This window comes from Apodemus sylvaticus, chromosome 3, assembly GCF_947179515.1.
Source record: "Apodemus sylvaticus chromosome 3, mApoSyl1.1, whole genome shotgun sequence".
Classification (NCBI taxonomy): Eukaryota; Metazoa; Chordata; class Mammalia; order Rodentia; family Muridae; genus Apodemus; species Apodemus sylvaticus.
In genome coordinates this window covers 154,144,899-154,165,545 of record NC_067474.1, presented here as the reverse complement: position 1 = coordinate 154,165,545, position 20,647 = coordinate 154,144,899, and the positions used below count along the sequence as shown (strand labels likewise).

Here is a 20,647-nt window from a genome sequence, read left to right as displayed (position 1 = left end):
ACACCCAGTGAGGTGCTACAGGAGACCTCCGTGCTGGGAACCCAGGTCCCACACCCAGTGAGGTGCTACAGGAGACCTCCGTGCTGGGAACTCAGGTCCCACACCCAGCTCCAGCTACCCTGCCTCAGTTCCTGGGTGTCATCTGCCTTCCCCCCACAGTGTTCCCAAGAGGCTGAATGAAGAGTTTGCTCGCTCTGGCTAGCCCTTACACAGAAAGCATTAGCACGGGAGCACACAGAAATAGGTGTCTTTCCTGTGTGTTTAAAAGGACTGGGGAGCTGGGCGGTGGTGGCGCACGCCTGTAATCCCAGCACTTGGGAGGCAGAGGCGGATTTCTGAGTTTGAGGCCAGCCTGGTTTACAGAGTGAGTTCCAGCCCTTGTATAGCCAGGGCTATACAGAGAAACCCTGTCTCGAAAAACTAAAAAACCAAATAAACAAACAAACAAATGAATAAATAAAATAAAAGGACTGGGAAATCAGCCTGGCATGGTGGTGCACTCCTTTAATCCTAGCATTTGGGAGCCAGAGGTAGGTGGATCTCCGAGTTCCAGGCCCGCCAGGACCTTGTCTCAAAAGGCTGAAAGGAGAAACTGTTCGCCACAGAGCACTTCCAACTGCCCTCTCCTCAGAGACCTGCCCCAGGGCCCAGGATGCTTTAGGAGCACATGCTCTTAGGCCCCCTGGCTTGCACAGTGTGAGCCTAGTGTCCAGACCTGCTAACCAGCCTTCAGACCCTGTCCCACAGCCCACGAACCCCCTCCTCTCTTCCAGGAGATCCCCTGGCTTCCAGAGCTCCAGGCCCCGCCCCCGAGGTGGAAGAAGACTCTGGAGAAGCCTTTGAGTTTGACGACAGTGAGGAGGAGGAGGAGGACACCAACAACGCTGGCCCGGTTGTCCCTGGCCTCGCCCCTGAGAGGGATACAGAGCCCTCGCTGATCTGCTTCGACCCTGTCCCCAGCTCAGGTGAGGAGTCTCTGGGAGTCTCAACTGGGCAAGTGGGGCTTGTAGGCAAATCTCAAGAGAACTGGTGTGGAGTCGCAGGCTCCCAGAGTCTCCGGTCAACAGGAAAGGGAGCCACTGGGAAGAGACTGTGTCCTGCTTCTCTTGGGAAAGGAATTCCTAGCATTCCTGTAACATCTGGCTTGCACTGGCCTAAATGTAATTGCTTGGCTGGAGTTTCTGCTAGGGGCACAGGCCCTAAGCTCCTGTCACCTTCCACCCTTGGCTCCAAAGAACCCATCAGTCTGCTTGGGGAGCCAGCACCCCAGGGGTGGGAGGGCCCAGTCATGTTGTCAGTAAATGCCTGCTGCTGGGCTCTCTGATCTGTCATCTGGGCCACGTCGGGGACTGGATCAGCAGGAACTTCCTGCAGATAGCAACCCTTCCAGGAGCTGGGGTTGGCGGAGGCCTGGTAGGCAGGGTGCTGGTTCTGACTGAGGTTGGGCCGTGGGGGGCGGGCGGTGTGGGGCAGGCAGGACAGGCAGGGAGCTTACTCCATAGAGAGGGGCCGAGGGAAGGGCTGGGGATCCTACAGGCAACCTGGTTCCTTCGAGGGGCGGGGAGCAGGAGGTGGGAACACGCTTAGCTCCTGAGGGCCAGCCTCTGCCTCACAAGCTCTCTCTCTCTTTGCTCTTCCCACAGACCTGGAACCAGAGGCTGCACCACCCCAGACAGAGTAAGTGAGCTTTGCCCACTGGGAAAAGAGTGGAGTTAGACAGGGGTGTGGGGGCAGGGTGGGTCAGTGGTTAGAGAGTACTGTTAAGACCCTTCGCCTGGACAAGATCAGCCCGAGGCTTGCTGTGGTGGCCTCTTTCTCTCTTTTGCCTGGGAGGGATCCTGCTGCATAGAAGGAAGGGGGGGCAGATCCACACCCAGGCCTTTCCAGGACTCACAGACTCCCCCAGATTCATTGTATTCCTGCTTGAAACGGGAGGGAGACTCACTCCCTGGAGCTATCCATGGGAACTAAGATGTCGAGTCATCACCTCTGCTAATACCAGTCCGTTTCTTTCGTATTTTTAAATTAAAAACTTTGTATCTAGTGTGTGTGCGTGTATGTGTGTGTCTGAGTGTATGTGTGCATGTGTGCATGTGCCCGTGGTTCATGTGTGGAGGTCAAAGGATACCTAGGGGAGTCAGTTCTCTCCTTCCACGGAGTAGGTCCTGGGGAATTAATTGAACTTGGCAACAAAGACCTTCACCTGCTAAGCCGTCTTGCTGGCTAGTCTTTATTTTATTGTATTTTATTTTATCTTATTTTATTTTTGTGGGGGGGCAGACGAGTTTTCACATAGCCCAGGGCAGCTTCGAACCCACTATGCAGCAGGCGATGCCCACGAACCTCCGGTTCTCTCGCCTCTACTTCTGAGATGATGGGCATGTGCCACCATGCCTCGGTGCTAGGGAGCGACCCCTGGGCTTTGGGATGCCAGGAGAGCACACTGAGGAGTCACATCCTTAGCCCCCATTTCCCTTTCTAAAGAATCCTTGTTTTCTTTCTTTCTTTCTTTCTTTCTTTCTTTCTTTCTTTCTTTCTTTCTTTCTTTCTTTCTCTCTTCCTTTCTCTCTCTTTCCTTCCTTCCTTCCTTCCTTCCTTCCTTCCTTCCTTCCTTCCTTCCTTCCTTCCTTCCTTCCTTTCTTTCTTTCTTTCTTTCTTTCTTTCTTTCTTTCTTTCTTTCTTTCTTTCTTTCTTTCTTTCTTTCTTTCTTTCTTTCTTTCTTTCTTTCTTTCTTTTTTGGTTGAGATGGTCCTGTTTCAGTGGTACTGATGGCAATCCCCCTGCCTCAGCCTTCCAAGTGCCAGCATTACAGGTGTGAGCTACCAGACCTGGCTCCGTTCTCACTTTGTGGTTGTTGTTGGGGACTCTCTGCACCTTGTGCCTGGCAGCTCCCGGGAAGCAGGACACCTTGGTGGCTAAGACCACAATCCCGGGGCCTTGGGTTAACCCATCCAAGCACTAACTTTGGGACCATATGGAAGCCCACATCCTTCTGGACTCTGGTTTCCTCCTCTGTAAACTGAACCACTGATTTTTTTTTTCCTGTGCTTAGTAACTCACCATCAGCGGCACGTCGAGTGGCTACTTACATTTCTTGTATTAATTTCTGTTGTGTGTAAGCATGTTTGTGGGCCTGGGTTTGTGTGTCCTAGCACACAAACGGAGGCCAGGGGACAACTTGCAGGAATGGGTTCTCTCTTGCCATGTGAGTTGACGGGATTGAACACATGTTCTAAAGCTTGCTTTGACCTTCTGAACCATTTTGACAGCCCACGGAAGGTAGTTTAAATCACACTCCCTCTGTTCTCGGGATGACAGAAAGCCTGTGTGTGTGTGTGTGTATGTATGTATGTATGTATGTACATGCGTGTGTGCACATACATGCACATATGCATATGTTTATATGATAGTGAGGTGATATATATAGTTCATGGCTTAAGATATCTGGAGCCCTGGCTTGAGATCCTGGCTCTCCTGACGTGAGAAGGGCAGAGGAACCTTCTGTCTCCTGCGGCGAGTTGAAGGCTGGTTCTCAGACAGATGGCCCCACGTCTCCAGGGTGGATGCCCTGGCAGGGGAGGGAGGCCTCATCCACGTTGCTCATGCTGAGTGGGCGGACCCTTAGGGTTTCTGCGTGACTTGAGGTGAGCAAGCTCAGTGGGTGGGCGCCTCTCTCTCCTCTGTGATTAGCTGGACTGGATCAGGGTGGTTCCTCTGTGTCTCCGGTCCGTCTGCTCCCTTTGGAATCCCCTGAAGAGAACTTCAGCCAGGGGTCTTGGAGACAGGATGAAATAGAGTAAGGATGGCTATCCAGGGGTCTGGGGCATGATGGGAAGGGCTGTATCAGGAGGTCTGCCTGAGCATGTGTGTAAGTTCATACAGAACTGGGCAGGGCGGGGCAGATGTCTAGATTGAGGAGCCCCTGGGCAGATGGACTGGGCTCTCCCGGAGCAGCATGAGGTACAGGACAGGAGATCCCTCTTTGGGCGGGGCCTGGTTATATGCTCCATTTCCTTCCCTGAGCCTGAGCTCAGGGCTGGAATGTGGTAGCCACATTCTTCTAGATCCTTCTGGCATGCCTTTTCTCTACCCCCTACCCAGGGCACCTGCTGTGTCCTAGGGACAGGACTCCTCTTAGCTTGACCTCTCTGATCCTGGCCAGATCACATGTCAGGTCAGCGCTGGACATCATGCTGAGGCCGAGCAGCCCAGTGACCCCAGGAGCTGGCTGTGTGTGTTTCTAGTTCTTGGCTGGGCTGGTCAGGATGGCTCAGAGTGGGCCGTAGCTTAGACACGAGGGGCCAGATGCCTGTTTCTCATTCTCAGGGTTCATTCTGTCCTGCCCTCTGTGCAGAGCTAGCCCGGGAAACTGTTGCTCCTTTGCTCGGAAGATCTTCTCTTGGTGGCCCTGGGCCCGTTTCTAAAGCTCAGCTCTAGGCGTGTGACTTTGGGTTACCACAGAATGACAGCAACTACCTAGCAGGTGTCAACAAGACTGGCTGGAAGGAGCGCCCACCTCTCCTGACTGTGCCTGGTATATGGCATCAGCCCTGACTTGGGCAGGGAGACTTCCAGTGTGAGGGCAACCCCTGCGTTCCCCGTGCCGCAGCCTGAGGCAGCAGGTCACATCTGCCACCAGGAAAGCAGGGGACAGGGAAGGCTGCTGCTCAGCTCTCTCTCTCACACCAGATAAAGGGGTCTTCCCAGTTGATGAAGCTTCCTTACAGACAGGGCTAGTGGGTTGTCTCCCGAGTGATTAGGGTCTGTCCCAGAAACAATGCTAACTACCATGAGGAGGTCTGCCTTGGATTCAAACCAGACAATAAATCTTTCTCCTCAGTCCATAGCTGGGGAGGAGAAGGGAGGGGAGGGGAGGGCACAGAAATCACGGTGGAAGAGAGGAGTCCGGCTCTGAGCTGGGCTAGGTAGGGGTGTGGATTGAGGTGGGGGCTTTCTGGGGCGGCAAGACGTAATTCTGGCTTCAGGGAGGGGCATTTAAAAAAATTGTGCTTGCTGGGCGGTAGTGGAGCATGCCTTTAATCCCAGGACTTTGGAGGCAGAGGCAGGCAGATCTCTGAGTTCAAGGCCAGCTACGGGTATACAGAGAAACACCCCATTTGTTTGTTTGCTAGTTCTCTCTCTCTCTCTCTCTCTCTCTCTCTCTCTCTCTCTCTCTCTCTCTCTCTCTCTCTCTCTCTGTGTGTGTGTGTGTGTGTGTGTGTGTGTGTGTGTGTGCATGTAACGTAGGACTCAGTTCTCTACTCCTACCATGTGGGTCCTGGAGACTAAACTAAGACCATCAGCAAAGCACCACTCCGCACTGCGCCATCTTGCTGGCCCCAAGCTGTGGCTCTGCTCCTCACTTTTGCCATCCATAAAGTGGGGGACAGTAAATCCCTGTCTACCCGGGAGGGCAGAGCAAGGAGGGAAGGGGGGAAGGGGCACACGCATATTTACCTAGACGGCTGGCTGCTCTCGTTGTGCCCTTTGCTGGAGTCTTGCCCCACGGTTTTGACCGTCTGTGCCTCTGTAACTGGCTGTGCCATGCTGACCAACCCCTCCCCGTGTCTCCATGCCCTGTCTGCACAGGGAGGCTGTACCACCTGCCTGGTGGCTAGTTACGAGAAGCTGGCACATAGCCCAGACGAGTCCGTCAGTTACCTTCGCTGTGACGAAGTCCCCAGGACCAGCGATTTAAAGGGGAAGATTCATTTTGGCTCATGGTTTTTTTTGGGGGAGGGGCTGTGGTGAGGCAGAAACATGAGGGCAAAGAGTCACGGGATACGTATTCATATTACGGCAGCTGGGGGCAAGGTAGGGGTGGTGGGAGAGGGAGAGAGCGAGGTAGAGTGAGAGATAGATAGATAGATAGATAGACCTGGATAAAGGTCTCACGTCTTTAAAAACTCGTTCAGTTTGAGTTCACCAGATCGAGACAGGCCTGGGGCCCAGCTCAGTTGGCCCGGTGCTTTCCCAGAGTCCCAAAAGCTCTGGGCTTCATCCCAGCACATCAATAAGTGACAGTGTGACTCACATCTGTTGCTCAGGAGGTCAGTTGTTCATCTTCTGTGTCGGAGTTTGAGGCTAGCTCAGGTAGAGACCCTGTCCTCAATCCACACCAAACACAAGGACTTTAGTCAAGGATGAAGCAGGCATCCCCATGGCCCGTCAGCCGGGGACCAAACCTTCCACACAGACCCCTTTGGGAGAACAGTTCACACCCACGCAGTAATACCATATGGCCGGTGGCCATGGTAGTGGGTGAATGGGTGGCCTGTCTGTCGCCTCTGGCGTGCAGGGCTGCAGGCCTCTCTGTCTCTTCATGGCCTCATTCAGCCCACTGTGTAAGCAGCGAGGTTGCTATGGGGTAGAGCAGCTGGTGGTGCTGGGGGGGGGGCATGGGCAGCGTTAGGGTTGGGCCGTCTGGATAGATAGGAGCTCATCCATCCAGCCGCTGGGCAAGGCCTAGCCTTAGAGCTCTCAGCTGCCTGGCAGTGTGTGGTATCACACATCCCCTTTCTTCAGGGGCATATTCGTTAGCAGACGCTAATTAATGTTGCTTTTGGTGACAATGTTTACCACACACCAGTAAACCTCACAGCTGAAGGCAAAAGGTATCTTTCCATCGTGACTCAGTCATTTTGCCAAGGCTATAGGTGTATGGTGTGAATACACACACACACACACACACACACACACACACACACACACACACACACAGATGCATGTTCATACCCATGTTTGTGCTTACACACATGTGCACACTCACACACACAGATGTGCATGCTTGCACACATACAAATGCACATGCATACTGACACATTTATGTGTATGCTCACACACACATACACAAATGCACATGCATGCTCACACACAGAGCATATGCACCCTCTCACACACAGAGACACATAGCATGCTCACACACATACACACAAATGCACACACATGCCCCCCCCCACACACACACACATACACTCTTTTTTTTTCTCCCCGAGACAGGGTTTCTCTGTGTAGCCCTGGCTGTCCTGGAACTCACTCTGTAGACCAGGCTGGCCTCCCGCCTGCCTTGGCCTCCCAAGTGCTGGGATTAAAGGCGTGTGCCACCACTGCCTGGGCTCACACTCCTTTGAAAGAGACTGGAACTGAGGCCTCAGCTGGAAGCCCAGGAGCTCATCACAGTCACAGGGTCCCGCGGGAGGGCTTACCTGGCCTCAGTCTGCTGACAGGTGAGCTTTTAGCTCCGGGGAGAGTAGCTTCCCAGCTGCGCTGTAGACCCTCTGGAGAGCCTCCCTAGTGCCTGGTGCTAACCAAAGCCTGGTGTGCTCTAGGTGAGGCCCCTTCCCTTGAAATGGGGACAGGGTCTGTCTTCCTTAGCTCTTGTCAAGGCAGTGGGGTGTGTGTCTCCTACCTGCGGACCAGCTCTCAGGTGACAGGGACTCATTTTTGGTGGGTCAGGTTTTGTTTTTTGCCTAGGTCTTACCTCAGTCCCCAACAGAGGGGGGAGTGGAAGGCAGTGCTTGAGGAGCTGATGGGGGAAGGACCAGGAGGGTCAGGAGGAGACCTTCAGTGTCTCCATGGAAACCAAGAAGACTCTGATGGGCCCAGAGGCCAGTGGGGAGGAGGAATGGGGACTGGAGGGGCCGGTGGCTACACTCTTAGCTAACCACATTAGTGTGTTACAACCAGGCACCACCGGTCACACCCACTTTGCAGATGGACAGCTGAGGTAATGGAAGTAAGTTATCTTACTGAGGCAGTTGATGGTGAGGCTGTCCCTTTGCTCAGTACTGGTGGACCGTGGAGCCTGTCCACTCCCGATCTCTTCCCCGTAGGCACTAACTAAGGGAATCGGGGCCAGGGAGCGCCTTGAGTACGGGATCGGTGACCTGAGAACCGCTGTGGACCGCTGCTTCTCCAGGACGGGGCCCCACACCTCTGCCCGCTGGGCATGGTCCCTGGACTCCAACCTCCCCCCTTGCTTATTTATCCTGCCTCTGTCACAGACATTCCCGCCCACTCCCAGCCTTTTGTGGGTAGTTCAGGGTTTGGTATCTCACCATCTTTGTCTTCCCCTTCCTGGGTCCATTTGGACCTGGCAGGCTGGTTATGATGCCCGTTGCCTGGGGTTCCTTACCTAGGCCTGCGTGCAGCCTCTGAAAAGTTGGGATGGGGGTGGTAGAAGATTCCTCAGAGGGAGCAGAGACTGAGAGGGCGGAGCCTGTGCTTCTGAGCTGCCAGGCGTGGGATCGGGGATGCGGGGAGCTTTCCGGACAGGCCCAGCATGGCCAGCGGTGCCCCCTCGGTCTATAGAGGGCATGCTTAAGGTTTTCCCTGGAGACTCAGACCTAACCTGGAGATTACGCAGTGCTGGAGTTCTCTTGGTATTTGATGGTTCCCAAATCTCCTTTCTGGGTTTTATACTGCAGGGCAGGGTCTGAGGCCTGACAGAATCTCTGTGCGACGATATGGGCGTTACACTTCTTTTCCCTTGGAAGCCTCTCCGTGCCCCATGCCAGTTGTTAAATTAAAAGAGATGACTTTTTTTTCTATTTTTCTTCCTTTTTGAGACAGTCTCTCACAGTTAGCCCTCACTGGCCTAGAACTCTCTAGGTAGACTAGGCCTGCCTCTGCCTCCAGAGAGCTGGGATGGAGGTGTATGCCCTCACACCTGGCCCTCAAGCACCCCCCCTCTCTCTGTCTCTCTGCTTCCGGTTTCAAGGCCTCTGTGTCTCTGTATCAGACCCCTCCAGACCCCAGGCCCTTTGATGGTGCAGGACAAAAGATCCTCAGCTTCTTTACCTCAGGAGGAGGCATGTGTGAGACCCTCCATGCAGTGCCTGGGTGGAGTCTGTGAGGGTGTCCCTGCGGGTGTCCCCGCGTCCCCACTGCGATGGCATTCAGCCCTGTTAAGCCTTCCACCATGAAGGACTAGAACTATGTCGTACCCTCACAGGGCCCTTATACTCACACAGCCCGGGGACATCTCAGCCTGCTTCACAGAAGTACGGTGACCAAGCAACAGTTCCTCTGACGCTGTCCACACCCCAGTCTCAGAGACCGAACAGGCACCATGACTAGTCAAGGGACCCTCATCGACTACCATCTGGAGATGGGGAGGTGACCCTGGATCTTCTGGGTGACCTGATGTCATCAGGGGGTCCTTGTAAGCGGGAGGCCAGGGATCAGAGAAGATGTCATGCCGACAGCCTTGGAGGTGGAAGACGGCCCTGAACCAAGGGATGAGAGCCACTTCTAGAAGCAGACTCTCCTATAGCACAGCGGTTCTCAGCCTTCTGAACGCTGTGACGCTACGATACAGTTCCTCATGGTGTGGTGACCTCCAGCCATAAAATTATTTCGCTGCTACTTCATAACTGTAATTTTGCTACAGTTTGATACAGAATTATAATGTAAATATCTGTGTTTTCCTATGGTCTTAGGCCACCCCTGTGAAGGGACGACCCCCAAAAGGGGTTATGAGGAGTGACCTGCCACCTTGCCTCCTCAAGGAAACTCATTTTTTTTGTAATGTCTTAGGTTTATTGTAGTCGGTCTTGACAGCTGCAGGAGACTTGAGACGTAGCTCTGAGGGGAAGTTGCACTTTGTAGGCAGAGGCGTGGAACACCTGATTGGGGGAGGCAGGCTGGCTGACAGTCCATGGGCTCTGGACTTCGGCGTTCTGTGTGTGTCGACGATGGCACAGCTCTGGCTCAGAGTTCTGTGATTGGCTGGGCTCCCTCATCCTTCTTCACCTCCTTCCCAACCTCCCACTGTTCTTTACCAAGCGCCCGCCTGGGATGCTGAAATACTGGGCGAGCCTGCGGTACGTGTAACATCTCCATAGCCATAGAACAACGCCCCGTGTGTATCTGGCTGCAGGTCAGGCCCAGTGCTAAGAATGACACCTTACTTATCCCACTGGTCACGTATGACACAAACGCTCGTGGGCGGGGCGCTGCCACAACTACTTATTACACATGTGGCAACAGGCACAGGAAGGGCAGACCACCAGCCTGGTGTCACAAAGGGAGGAAGGCAGAGCTAGGGTCAAATCCAGGCGGCTTCCGGAACCGTGTTCTGTCAAACATGGTGGTGCATATTTGTGAGGCAGAGGCGGGGACTGTACCATTGCTCTGCCCAGGGCATGCTGGATTACACGGTGACTTCCAGGCCAGCCTGGGCACTGACCTGTTTCAAATGTAAAAAAAAAAAGACTCCTCTCTATTTAATTAATTAATTAATTTGTGTAGGAGGTGATGGTGTCATAATGTGTGTGTGTGTGTGTGTGTGCATGCACATGTGTGTGTGTGTGTGTGTGTGTGTGTGCAGCTCTTTAGAGGACAACATGGTGGGGTTGGTTCTTGCTTTCTATCGTGTGGGTCCCAGGAATTAAACTCAGATCTTCAGGCTTGGCAGCAAGAATCCTTACTGAGTTCACAGTGGCTCCTGGGAATTGACTCCCTCCCTCCCTCCCTCCCTCCCTCCCTCCCTCCCTCCCTCCCTCCCTCCTTCCCCTTTTCTTCCTCCCTCCCCTTTCTCTTCCTTTCTGCAGACAAGTTCTAGTAGCCCAGTCTAGCCTCAAACTTACTCTGTAACCAAGATGACCTTGGACTTCTGATTCCCCACCCCCACCTCCCCAGTGCTGGGGTTACAGCTGTTACAGATGTGAGCCACCACACCCCGTTTATGTGCCGCCCAGGGCTTTGTCTTGCTGGGCAGTGCTCTACCTGCTGAACCCCACCACCACCCGCACCCTGGAATCGGAATCAGTCTCCTCCTTCTCTGCTACCCCTCCACCCCCTCCTTTCAGTAAGTCATACCTGTTTATTGAGAGAGACATCTAAGAGAGAAGATGACAGGCCGTGGCCAGCCTTTCATGTGTGCCGTGTGGGGCCGCGAGTCCCTGCTGGGTACACGTCCTGGCTCACCGCAGCTTGGAAGCTGCGGAACGGTGCTTTTATTGCACCTGCTGTCTCATGGCGCGCTATTTTTTTTTTTAATCTAATTACACACGGTGAACATTTCCCGTGGGAACCTGAGTTCTTCGACAATTCCCCATGTGGTGACTCTCTTTACACTGTTGGTGAGGGTGTGATGCGGGTCAGGGTCTGACTGTTGACCCTCCCCCCCCAGATGCTAGGAAACCCCTCAAGCAAGCCAGAGGCTGGGTTTGGGGTGGCACCTGCATTTGTGGGGTCAGGCTATGAGAGATGGCTCTCTGGTGTCCCTAACACTCAGTCCCTGTTGAGGACCATTATGGAGGCCAGAACGAAGCACCCGCTGCTTCCCTGAGGTCCGTGGTGTGGTCCCTTAGCTTGCTGTTCATCGGACATGTGGACTTGTGTCCGGGTGTAGGAGACACAGGGCAGACTGTGCCCTGGCGGCCATCTCTATGTGAGGCATGGAGAGGTGATCCCATGGCTGGGGGGAGGGGCACTGCACCTAGAGAGGCAGAGGAAGGACTGAGGTGATGTGCTACAGGCCAGAGCTTTGCAGGCACAGCCGCTTACCTCTCTCTTTCTCAGAGGGAGGACTCATGGCCCGCTCCACAGATGTGGAAACTGAGGCATGAAGCCATGCAGTGTGCTTTACGGTGCATTTTTCCTTAATTATCCCGGAAGGAAGTGATGACTCACTCGCTTCTACCTTTAGCGACTGTCCCGGTGCTCTGGGCCAAAGGCAGAGGCAGGATTTGTCTTCAGGCTGTTGGAACTGGATTGTGCTGCTTCACCTCTGACCTGGCCATCCTGGGATTCTACTCTGCTGCTCATTGGAGCAGGTAGAAGGCCCTCCTCAGGCCCGTCGGTAATCAGTCCCCAGGGCAGGGGCTCTGGGGCTGGGAGCTAGAAGCTCCTGAGTGACTCGAGTCACCCAAAGGCTGCCTTGGGCCTGACACAGAGTGTCTTTGTATGGTTCAGTCTGGCCTTGAATTTACAGTTCTCTTGACCGCTTCAGCCTCCCAGGTATGGGAACTGCAAGCCTGAGTCTATATGCTCAGTTTTACTTGGGCTGGGTTGGGCTGGGCTGGTGCTGGGCTAGGTTGGGCTGGATTGGGCTAACCTGGCCTGGGCTGGTGCTGGGCTGGGCTGGGCTGGGCTGGTGCTGGACTGGGCTAGACTGGGCTGGGCTGGGCTGGGCTAGTTTGGGCTGGGCTGGTGCTGGGCTGGTGGACTGGGCTGGTGCTGGACTGGGCTGGGCTGGGCTGGTGCTGGACTGGGCTGGGCTGGGCTGGGCTGGTGCTGGACTGGGCTGGGCTGGTGCTGGACTGGGCTGGTGCTGGGCTGGGCTGGGCTGGGCTGGTGCTGGACTGGGCTGGGCTGGGCTGGTCTGGTGCTGGTCTGGTGCTGGTCTGGTGCTGGTCTGGGCTGGTGCTAGACTAGGCTGGGCTGGGCTGGGCTGGTGCTGGACAGGGCTGGGCTGGGCTGGGCTGGGCTGGAGGGCGTCATGAATGCTACATAAACATTCTACCAACTGAGTTAAATCCATGGCATACAGCCCAGATGGTCTTTAAGGTCTCCTTAGCTTTGTTGGCAAAGAAAGCTACCTGTAACCCCCATACTCAGGGGACAGAGGTGGAAGGATCTTTCAGTTGCATTTATCTACTTGTGTGTATGTACGTGCATGTGATCGTATGTGGTGGTCAGAGGACAACTTGTCGGAGTTGGTTCTCTCTTTCATCCATCTGAGTTCAGGAACGGAACTCAGATGGTCAGTCTCAGTGGCAAGTGCCTTTACCTGTTGAGCCGTCTCACCTGTCCTGAGGCAGAATGATCTTGAGGTAGGAGCTAGCCAGGGTTACATAGTAAGTTCCAAGCAAGCCTGGGCTACACAGTGAAATATATCTTTAAAAAAAAAAAGAAAAAGAAAAAATGAGCTAGGCTGTGTTGATGCCGCCTTTAATCCCAACAATTAAAATGTGGAAGCAGGTGGATCTCAGTGTGTTCAAGGCCACCGTGGTCCCCAAAGTGAGTTCTAGGACATCCAGGGCTACACAAAGAAAAGACTGTCTCAAAAACAAACAAACAAACAAACAAACAAACAAACAAACAAACAAAACAAAAAATGAAAACCAAAACAACGAAGAGATCCTTTCAACATGTGCTGCTCTGTGAGTTTGAGGCTAAGCTGGTCTGTGAGAAGGGAGGAGAGAAACACTGGGCCTCGGGGCCTTCCCGAGGCATGCTGGGAGACCTGAAGCAGGCTAGGAGGCCTGAGGCTTCCTGGGAAGCCGGTGTGAAGTCCTCTTTCTGATTGGTATCTCCCTCCCTGCCTCTTCTTCACTCTTTTCCTCAGCATAAATGGCCTCTCCTGGCAAGTGCAGGCCAGGAGGTGTAACTGTAGTCAGGCCTCGTCTCCATGCGAGGCACCAGGTCTCAGGAGTGCACTTGAGCCGAGGTAATGAGCCTCTCACGGGTTTTTATGATGGTTATTTATTCTCTGGAGTCTTGCAGGAAGCTCAAGAGTGTTTGCTCACAGGGAGAATGGCCTACTCCAGTTGGGCAGTGTCAGGGCCTGGGGTAGTTTTCTGGGGCCAGCAATTGGGAGGGGCTGTCCCCTGTGGGCACAGGCTAGGCAGGAGGGAGGAGGGAGGAGGGAGGAGGGAGGAGGTACCTTGGGCTCATTTCCTGCCATGATTTCCTCATACACTAACCCTGAGCCTGAACCTCTGCTAGGTGGGTTCCCTCATTTGGAGAGCCCCTTCCCTCTTGCCTGCCTGCCTGGGACTACTGGCTTTAGTCCGAGGACTGAAGAGCTGACCTCTGGGGCAAGGCTTTGCAGGAGTGCCTGGGAGTGTGGCTCAGCTGTGGAATGTTTCCTTGGCATGTGCAAGGCCTTGGGTTCCATGCCTGGCACCGAAGAAACCAAGCATGGTGCACACCTATAATCTCAGCCCTTAGGAAGCAGAGGCATGAGGATGAGGAATTTAAAGTCATATATTTGCTATATAATGTGTTTGAGGCTAGCCTGGGCTACTAGACCCTCTCTTGCCACTCCCAGCCTCCCCCCCCCCCCCCAAAAAAAGCAAAATAGGCAGGCAATCAAAAGCATTGATAGAATATCAGCCTGGTTCAGGTCTCAGCTGTGTTCTTTCTTGTGGTCAGGAGGCCTGGGCAGTGGAGGTGGGCAGGAAGGTGACCCGCGTTTAGATGACACCCTCTACCCGGCTCGTAGTCACAGGTTCAGGACCTGTGCTTGATGTTGCCTGTGCCCTGGTGACTCACAGCCAGGAAGTTCATTCTTCACCCTCCCTGTGGTATGTGGTGTGTTCCTGGCATTTCCAGGTCCTTCTAGAGCTACTTGACCTCACCCAGTAATGCCTGGCCTCACCGTGAGGTCGATTTCAAGGTGTACACACAGGATCTGTGGTTAGCAAAGGTTTGATAGCTTTGAGCTGGCTGTCAGACTCTCTCTGCATGGCAGTGGGATGAGTGTCTGGCATGTGTAAGACCTGGGGTTGTATTTCCTATACCATAGAGGAAGGCAAGGAAGGAGAGAGAAGAGGGAGGGGGAAGAAAGGATGGGTGAGGGGTGTCTTATAAACAGCAGATATTGTCTCTCATAGATCCTCTGGATCCTGGGCACTGTGTTCCTACTGTGGGGCTGAAGGTGTGGGGCAGGGCAGAGCTGTGAGAGAGGAGGAGGGGCACGGGGGGCCTTTGGGTTCTGTGGGATGCAGGCGTGCTGAGTGGCCTTCTGCTCTCCCGGAACTCTTTGGCCTGTGTGAATGCATCTTCCAGACGGAACACTCTGGCTTCCTTCCCGTCCTTTCTCCTCTGTGCTGGTGGAGTGGCCCAAGCCAAGTACAGGCCGGGCCGTGTTACTGTAGACAGGCTTTGTCTTCAGAGCAAGGGGTGAGGCCTCAAGGCGTAGAAGCATGGCTGAAGCTAAGATTGAGGCAGTGGGAGGCTGAGAGTCTGCTGGGGCCATTTTCTTTTTCTTTTCTTTTTTTTTCTTGGTTTTTTTCAAGACAGGGTTTCTCTGTGTAGCCCTGGCTGTCCTGGAACTCACTCTGTAGACCAGGCTGACCTTGAACTCAGAAATCCGCCTGCCTCTGCCTCCCAGAGTGCTCGGATTACACATGTGCGCCACCACCGCCTGCCTCCATTTTCTCACCTACAGAAGATTGTCACCTTCTTGTGAATTCTCATGGGGCTGCTGGTGGCTGAGTTTCTAAGGGCATTGATCCTTCTCCCAGGCCTCTGTCTCATTACCTAATCTCTTCCCCAGTGACCCCATCTCCTCCCACTGTCTCCTTGTGGGTGAGTGTGTCAACCTGTGGCCTTTGGCAGGATCACAAAACGCAGCTCAGTGATGGAGACTCAGCTGGTACCAGTGATTCTGTATTGAGCGCTGCTTTTTGCGTCCTTACAAAAAACCCTGGTTGAGCAAGTGTCTTAGTTTGGGTTACTATAGGTGTGGTAGAGCACCACAGCCAACAACAACTTGAAGAGGAAAGGGGTTTTTTTTGGCTCACACTTCCACATCACTGCTCATCATAGAAGGAAGTCAGGACAGGAACTCACGCAGGGCAGGAACCTGGAGGCAGGAGCTGAGGCAGAGGCCCTGGAGGGCGCTGCTGACTGGCTTGCTTCTTTTCATCGTAGACCTATAAGAGGTCGCCACACAACACAGTCAGTACTGGGCTGTCTTGAAATCTCCTCTGCCAACACCATCAACTCCAAACTCTCCTCTTTAGCCTCTGGCAGACTTTTTTGGCCAAGGGCAAACAACAACCACCTTCTTTGCCAAAATATCACTAGAATGGTCACCAGACCACTTATTGATATCTTTTTGTGCCAGGTTCCCAGTGTCCACATCACCCTCAGCACCGCCAGCCATACTCCTGCTAGTGTAGCCCAGGAAGCCCCGCTTAAAGCATGCAGCCGCATTTCCAGTGCACAGTCCCAAAGTCCACAGCCCACCAACAAGCGATGGCATGGTCAGGCCTGTCACAGTGACACTCCAGGCCCTGTTCACAGCTTCTGTCTTAGTCACTGTTCTGTTGCTGGGAAGAAACACCACAAACCAGGCAACTCTTACAAAAGAAAGCATTTGATTGGGGGCTTGTTCCTTTCGCTTCTGAAAGGAACTGGGCCTGCATGGGCTTTGAACCCTCAAAGCCTGTCCCCAGTGACCCACCTTTTCCAACAAGGTCAAGCCTCCTAATTCTTGGGCTGGTAACTAAGCATGTAGATCTATGAACCACTGAGGACCATTCTCATTCAAATCGCCACAGCAGGCAGGGCAGGGTGGGGTAGGTATGGCCTTGTGAACTAGTGGGACTGGGGCATGAGCAAGCCTCAGCTTTAAAAATGTCCTAAAATTATTTATCCACTTGTATGTGTACATGTGTGCATGTGTGTGTTTGTGTCTGTGTGCATGTGCATGTGTCTAAAGGATAAGGTAAGGAGGTTGGATCTTTCCTTCTATTATGAAATATAATGCGGAGGCAGTGGGGGTAAGGAGGGACCTGGTGGGCCCATGCCAAGGTGCCCCCCTAAGAAATCATACCATGCAACAGATCTGTCATAAGGAAAGCTTACTGTGGGGGAAGGGAGACGTCCCTCCCTTCCCCCACAGTAAGGGGGAAGAGGCAGAGAAAGGGGGGACAGAGAAGGACAGAAAGAGAAGCCAGCAAGGGCACATGTGGAGAGATAGAAAGAGTGAGAAAGAGAGACGGGGCTGGGTAGCGAGCAGTCCTCATGTTGGCTGACAGGCCACCCACACCTGTTGGAGGAGCGGGTAGTAATGGTGGCAGGTAATGATGTAACTGTTGCTAGGTCACTGTTGGGAGGAGCCTGGCAGAGTTGTCTGTAAGCCAACACCTCCCACTCTGTCAAGTCCCGGGAATCAAACTCAGGTCCTTAGACTTGACAGCAAGCTTCTTTACCTACTGAACCATCTTGCCTGCCCCCGGCCTCCGCTTTTGAATAGCGGGAGAACATTGACCTCACAGCAGACAGACCGGTGTCTCGCCTCCAATTGGCCCTGTGATGTGAGTAACCATGGGAGTCTGTTCCCAGCCTAGAGAGGCATAAAACTCCTTAAACTTTTCCCAGATTGTGACTTCTTTTTAACCTAAGAAACTTATATCCAAGCTCAGATATGTGTATATATAAAATAGGTATACACACCACGCGCTTAGTAACGATAGATCTTTAAAACATTTATTTTAAAGCGCATTTTGTAAAGACAAAAACCAATTTGCACACTAATGAGGTGGGTGAGCCTGTTTAACTGTTCAAGGTTTAAATCTCTGTTAGATGTTGGATGGAGCAGCGCACAGGCCTGAGTTCGATTCCCAGGTCAACCATTTTGACTTTATATTCATTAGTGCTGAGAATGCTCCTCTCCCTCACAAAGATATCCAGTACAGAACAGCAGAAGGACGTTTAAAGCCTTTCAGGGACTGTTAAAAGATTATCCCGGGTCAAAATTCATCTCGTGATTTTATTTAAGTGGAATTCAACTCAGCGATTTCTAAAATCATACATTCGAACACAATCCAATCCCAAAGACAGAATGGTTTTGGGACTTATGTGCTATGGAATGAGGGTCGGAGCAAATCTGCTTTCCATAATGAAACAGAGAATTTCTGTCAGATCAGGGAAAATGCACAGTAAAAGCATTGCAATTTGTAACACTGCTAGTCCTGAATCAGAGGCACGGTTTACTCCTTTCTTGAAGGCCAGCCGGCTTAGATGACCTGAGGCCCTAACCACTTGGCTATCCCCCACATCCTTCCAGTCTGGTGAGGAGGCTGAAGTCTCACTGAGCCATCTCTCTGCAGGGCACCCACTGTGGTCAGCAATGGGGATGCGGTGGGCGCGGCGATCTCTGGGGTCCGGCGCTCCAGCTGGAAACGGAAGAGCTCACGTCGCAGTAAGTCCCCCCCACCCCCAAGTCCTTCCCCCATCCCAGGGAGATCCAAGATGGTCTCTTAGTCTCCAGGCCAAGAGCTGGCAGTGGTGCTTGGGAAACCAAGGGCAGGTTGCCACAGACTTGGTGGCTGTCCGTGATGGAATCCCACTCACTGCTCACCAGAGCCATAGATCCTTAATCCAGCTGTCCGTCCACCTGCCCTCAGAGGTGCTGCCAAGAGGCTGGTCAGAGTTAGCTCCCTAGTGACTGGGACAGGCGCTCTGGGAGGAGAAGCCGCCTTACAGAGGAGCAGCTTCTGTAAGGACCAATGTTCAGGGGACGCTGGGCTCTAAGTGGCTCAAGTTAGATTGGCGCGTTTAGGGGTGACACAGGCTCTCGAGCTTCCTCCAGGGCCTCAGCCAGAGGACTTGGATGCGACATTTGGGGCTCATCTCTTCATGGGGTGGGTGAGAGAAAGACAGAGGAGAAAGGGGAGGGACCAGTGAGGACCCGCACCACCATCCAGGCGAGGAGGGGTCAGGGTGTGATGCTCCGGGGGTGGGGTCAGTCTGGACCCATTGGAGCATAGAATGGATGGGATGAAGAAGAAGCTATGAGGGCAAAGGCTGGCCAGGCTCTGGATGCCGTAGGACCCAGGAAGGCATCCCTTAGAGGCCTGGAGCTCAGGTCAGGCTAGATTCCCCAACCCCCAACTCTGCCCATCCTGGAGTTAGGCATCAGTGTATGGCTTTTCTGCAGGCGCCATGGTCAAGCTGGGGGTCTGTGGGTGGCAGGCAGGGAGGCAGAGTGGGGTCTGTGGCGTGCACTGAGAAGGCGGTGACCAATATCTGCAGTGATGAAAAGTCAGGACACACTATGGCTGCCAGCTGGTGGTCCTCCACAGCTGCCACCATATGCCCCTTGGGTGACCTTTTTTCCCTCGGTGACAGTTGACCGGTTCACGTTCCCTGCCCTGGAGGAAGATGTGATTTATGACGACGTCCCCTGTGAGAGCCCAGACACCCATCAGCCCGGTATGGTTTCTTGGGGCTCCTTTCCTGTCCTTTACTGGGTCGGGGAGGGAGAGCCATGCTGGGGGGGGAGGGGGAGGGAGTCTCTTCCCCTCCTGCTCTGCTTTCTGTCCCCAGTGTTCTCTGTCCCCACTTTTCACACCCTGCAGATACACAGAGACTCACCATAACCCCTCCAGGTCCAGGCAAACTGGGCAGGGCAGAGTTTGGGGTCTTGGGTAGGATGACATTAACCCTTGAGTTCCCAAGCTGTGATTAACTCCAGGGCAAAGGAGATAGCTGTGGAGTCCTCTCCGAGCAGCGGTGAAAGGTTACAGCTTGTTATACCTACAGGGTCACACAGAGAGGCTGAGCTCTGAAGATGGAAGAGAGGCGGGTGGTAGGGATTGAGACACAGTAAGCCAGGCTGTTCTATACACGTATGCACACATGTGCACACATGTACACTCACGCATTCACGTATGGGCACACATCCACAGTGTGTGCGGTACTGAGGATTCGAACTCAAGACCTTGTACACACTAGCACTCTACACTTGAGCTGTACTTCTGACCCTCAGTGCTTTAAAGCAGGGTCTTGCCATGTAGCCAAAGCTGGCCTTGAACTCATTATTTCCCCTTATCGGCCACTGAAGTCAGCTAGGATTATAGGTACACCGCATTTCTCCAGGCGGAGTCTTCATATGTTGCCCTGTGCCATGTAATATGTGATTGGGGGTATCATGTCCTAATTTTACAGTTGGGAGTCAGTAGAGGCCATAATATTCCTTCCTGAATAAATCAAGCACTTGATGATCTGGTCTTTGCTGTCCTCAGGTGGCACAGTGGGTCTTCCTCTGGGCATCTTCAGGATCTGGGATCTGTCTCCTTGGGCAATAGTTGCTGGCATATCCAATGTAGAGACAGCACTGCCAGCCCCACCTTCAAGGTCACAGCCAATGTGACCAGCTGCTCTGTCCCTGGAGACATACATTAGTCACTAATATCTTGGCATAAAAATAACCTCCCCCTTGCTGGGTGGTGGTGGCATATGCTTGTAATCCCAGCACTCTGGGAGGCAGGGGCAGGTGGATTTCTGAGTTTGAGGCCAGCCTGGTCTACAGAGTGAGTTCCAGGACAGCCAGGGCTACACAGAGAAACCCTGTTTTGAAAAAAAAACAAATTAAAAAAAAAAAACCAAACCAAACCAAACCAAACCAAAACACCTCCCCATGAGAGGCAAAGTGTTTGCCACCAAGCAGGAGGATTTAAGTTTGATCCCCAGAACCCACATAAAAACGCTGGGCATGGTATACTCCCATAGCTAGGGAGATCCCGCAGGCTTGCTGGCGAGCTAGCCTGGTCCAATTGGCAAGCCTCAGGTCCTCACGAGAGCTCCAAATTAAAAAAGCAAACTTGAAAGTTCCTGAGGCATAACTCCTCCCCGCCCCCACACATAAGTGCTCATTCGCGTTCTGACCCTCTAGAGAGAGGACACTCAATTCATTGTCCCCATTTCTTAAAGCATTCCCTACTGTCTTTGAAAGCAAGGCTTCCTCCTGGACGCTAGGCTGGGTGCGCCCCCTACTGGACGTTTGCAGACTGCAGGGACCACATGGACCACATGGACCACATGGGATGGATGTTGTTTAAGGAAGTCCCGCCCCTTCCTGTGTCTTCCCATTGATGCTTTAGAAATCTCCTTTAACCCAGGAGCATGCTAGGGCTCCAGTTGGACTTGACTCTGACGTTTCCTCTCTCTCCTGAAAAAAAAA

At 53.3% G+C, this 20,647-nt stretch overlaps 1 protein-coding gene across 1 annotated transcript in view; it reads left to right on the top strand.

The window, feature by feature from the left end:
* Arhgef10l (Rho guanine nucleotide exchange factor 10 like) overlaps positions 1-20,647 on the top strand; it is a 143,384-nt gene that overhangs the window by 40,741 nt on the left and 81,996 nt on the right. Inside the window, exons 3-6 of the mRNA XM_052177902.1 lie at positions 774-965; positions 1,644-1,677; positions 17,793-17,884; positions 18,814-18,897. Coding sequence (XP_052033862.1) covers positions 774-965; positions 1,644-1,677; positions 17,793-17,884; positions 18,814-18,897 — 402 coding nt within the window. The remainder of the gene's footprint in view (positions 1-773; positions 966-1,643; positions 1,678-17,792; positions 17,885-18,813; positions 18,898-20,647) is intronic.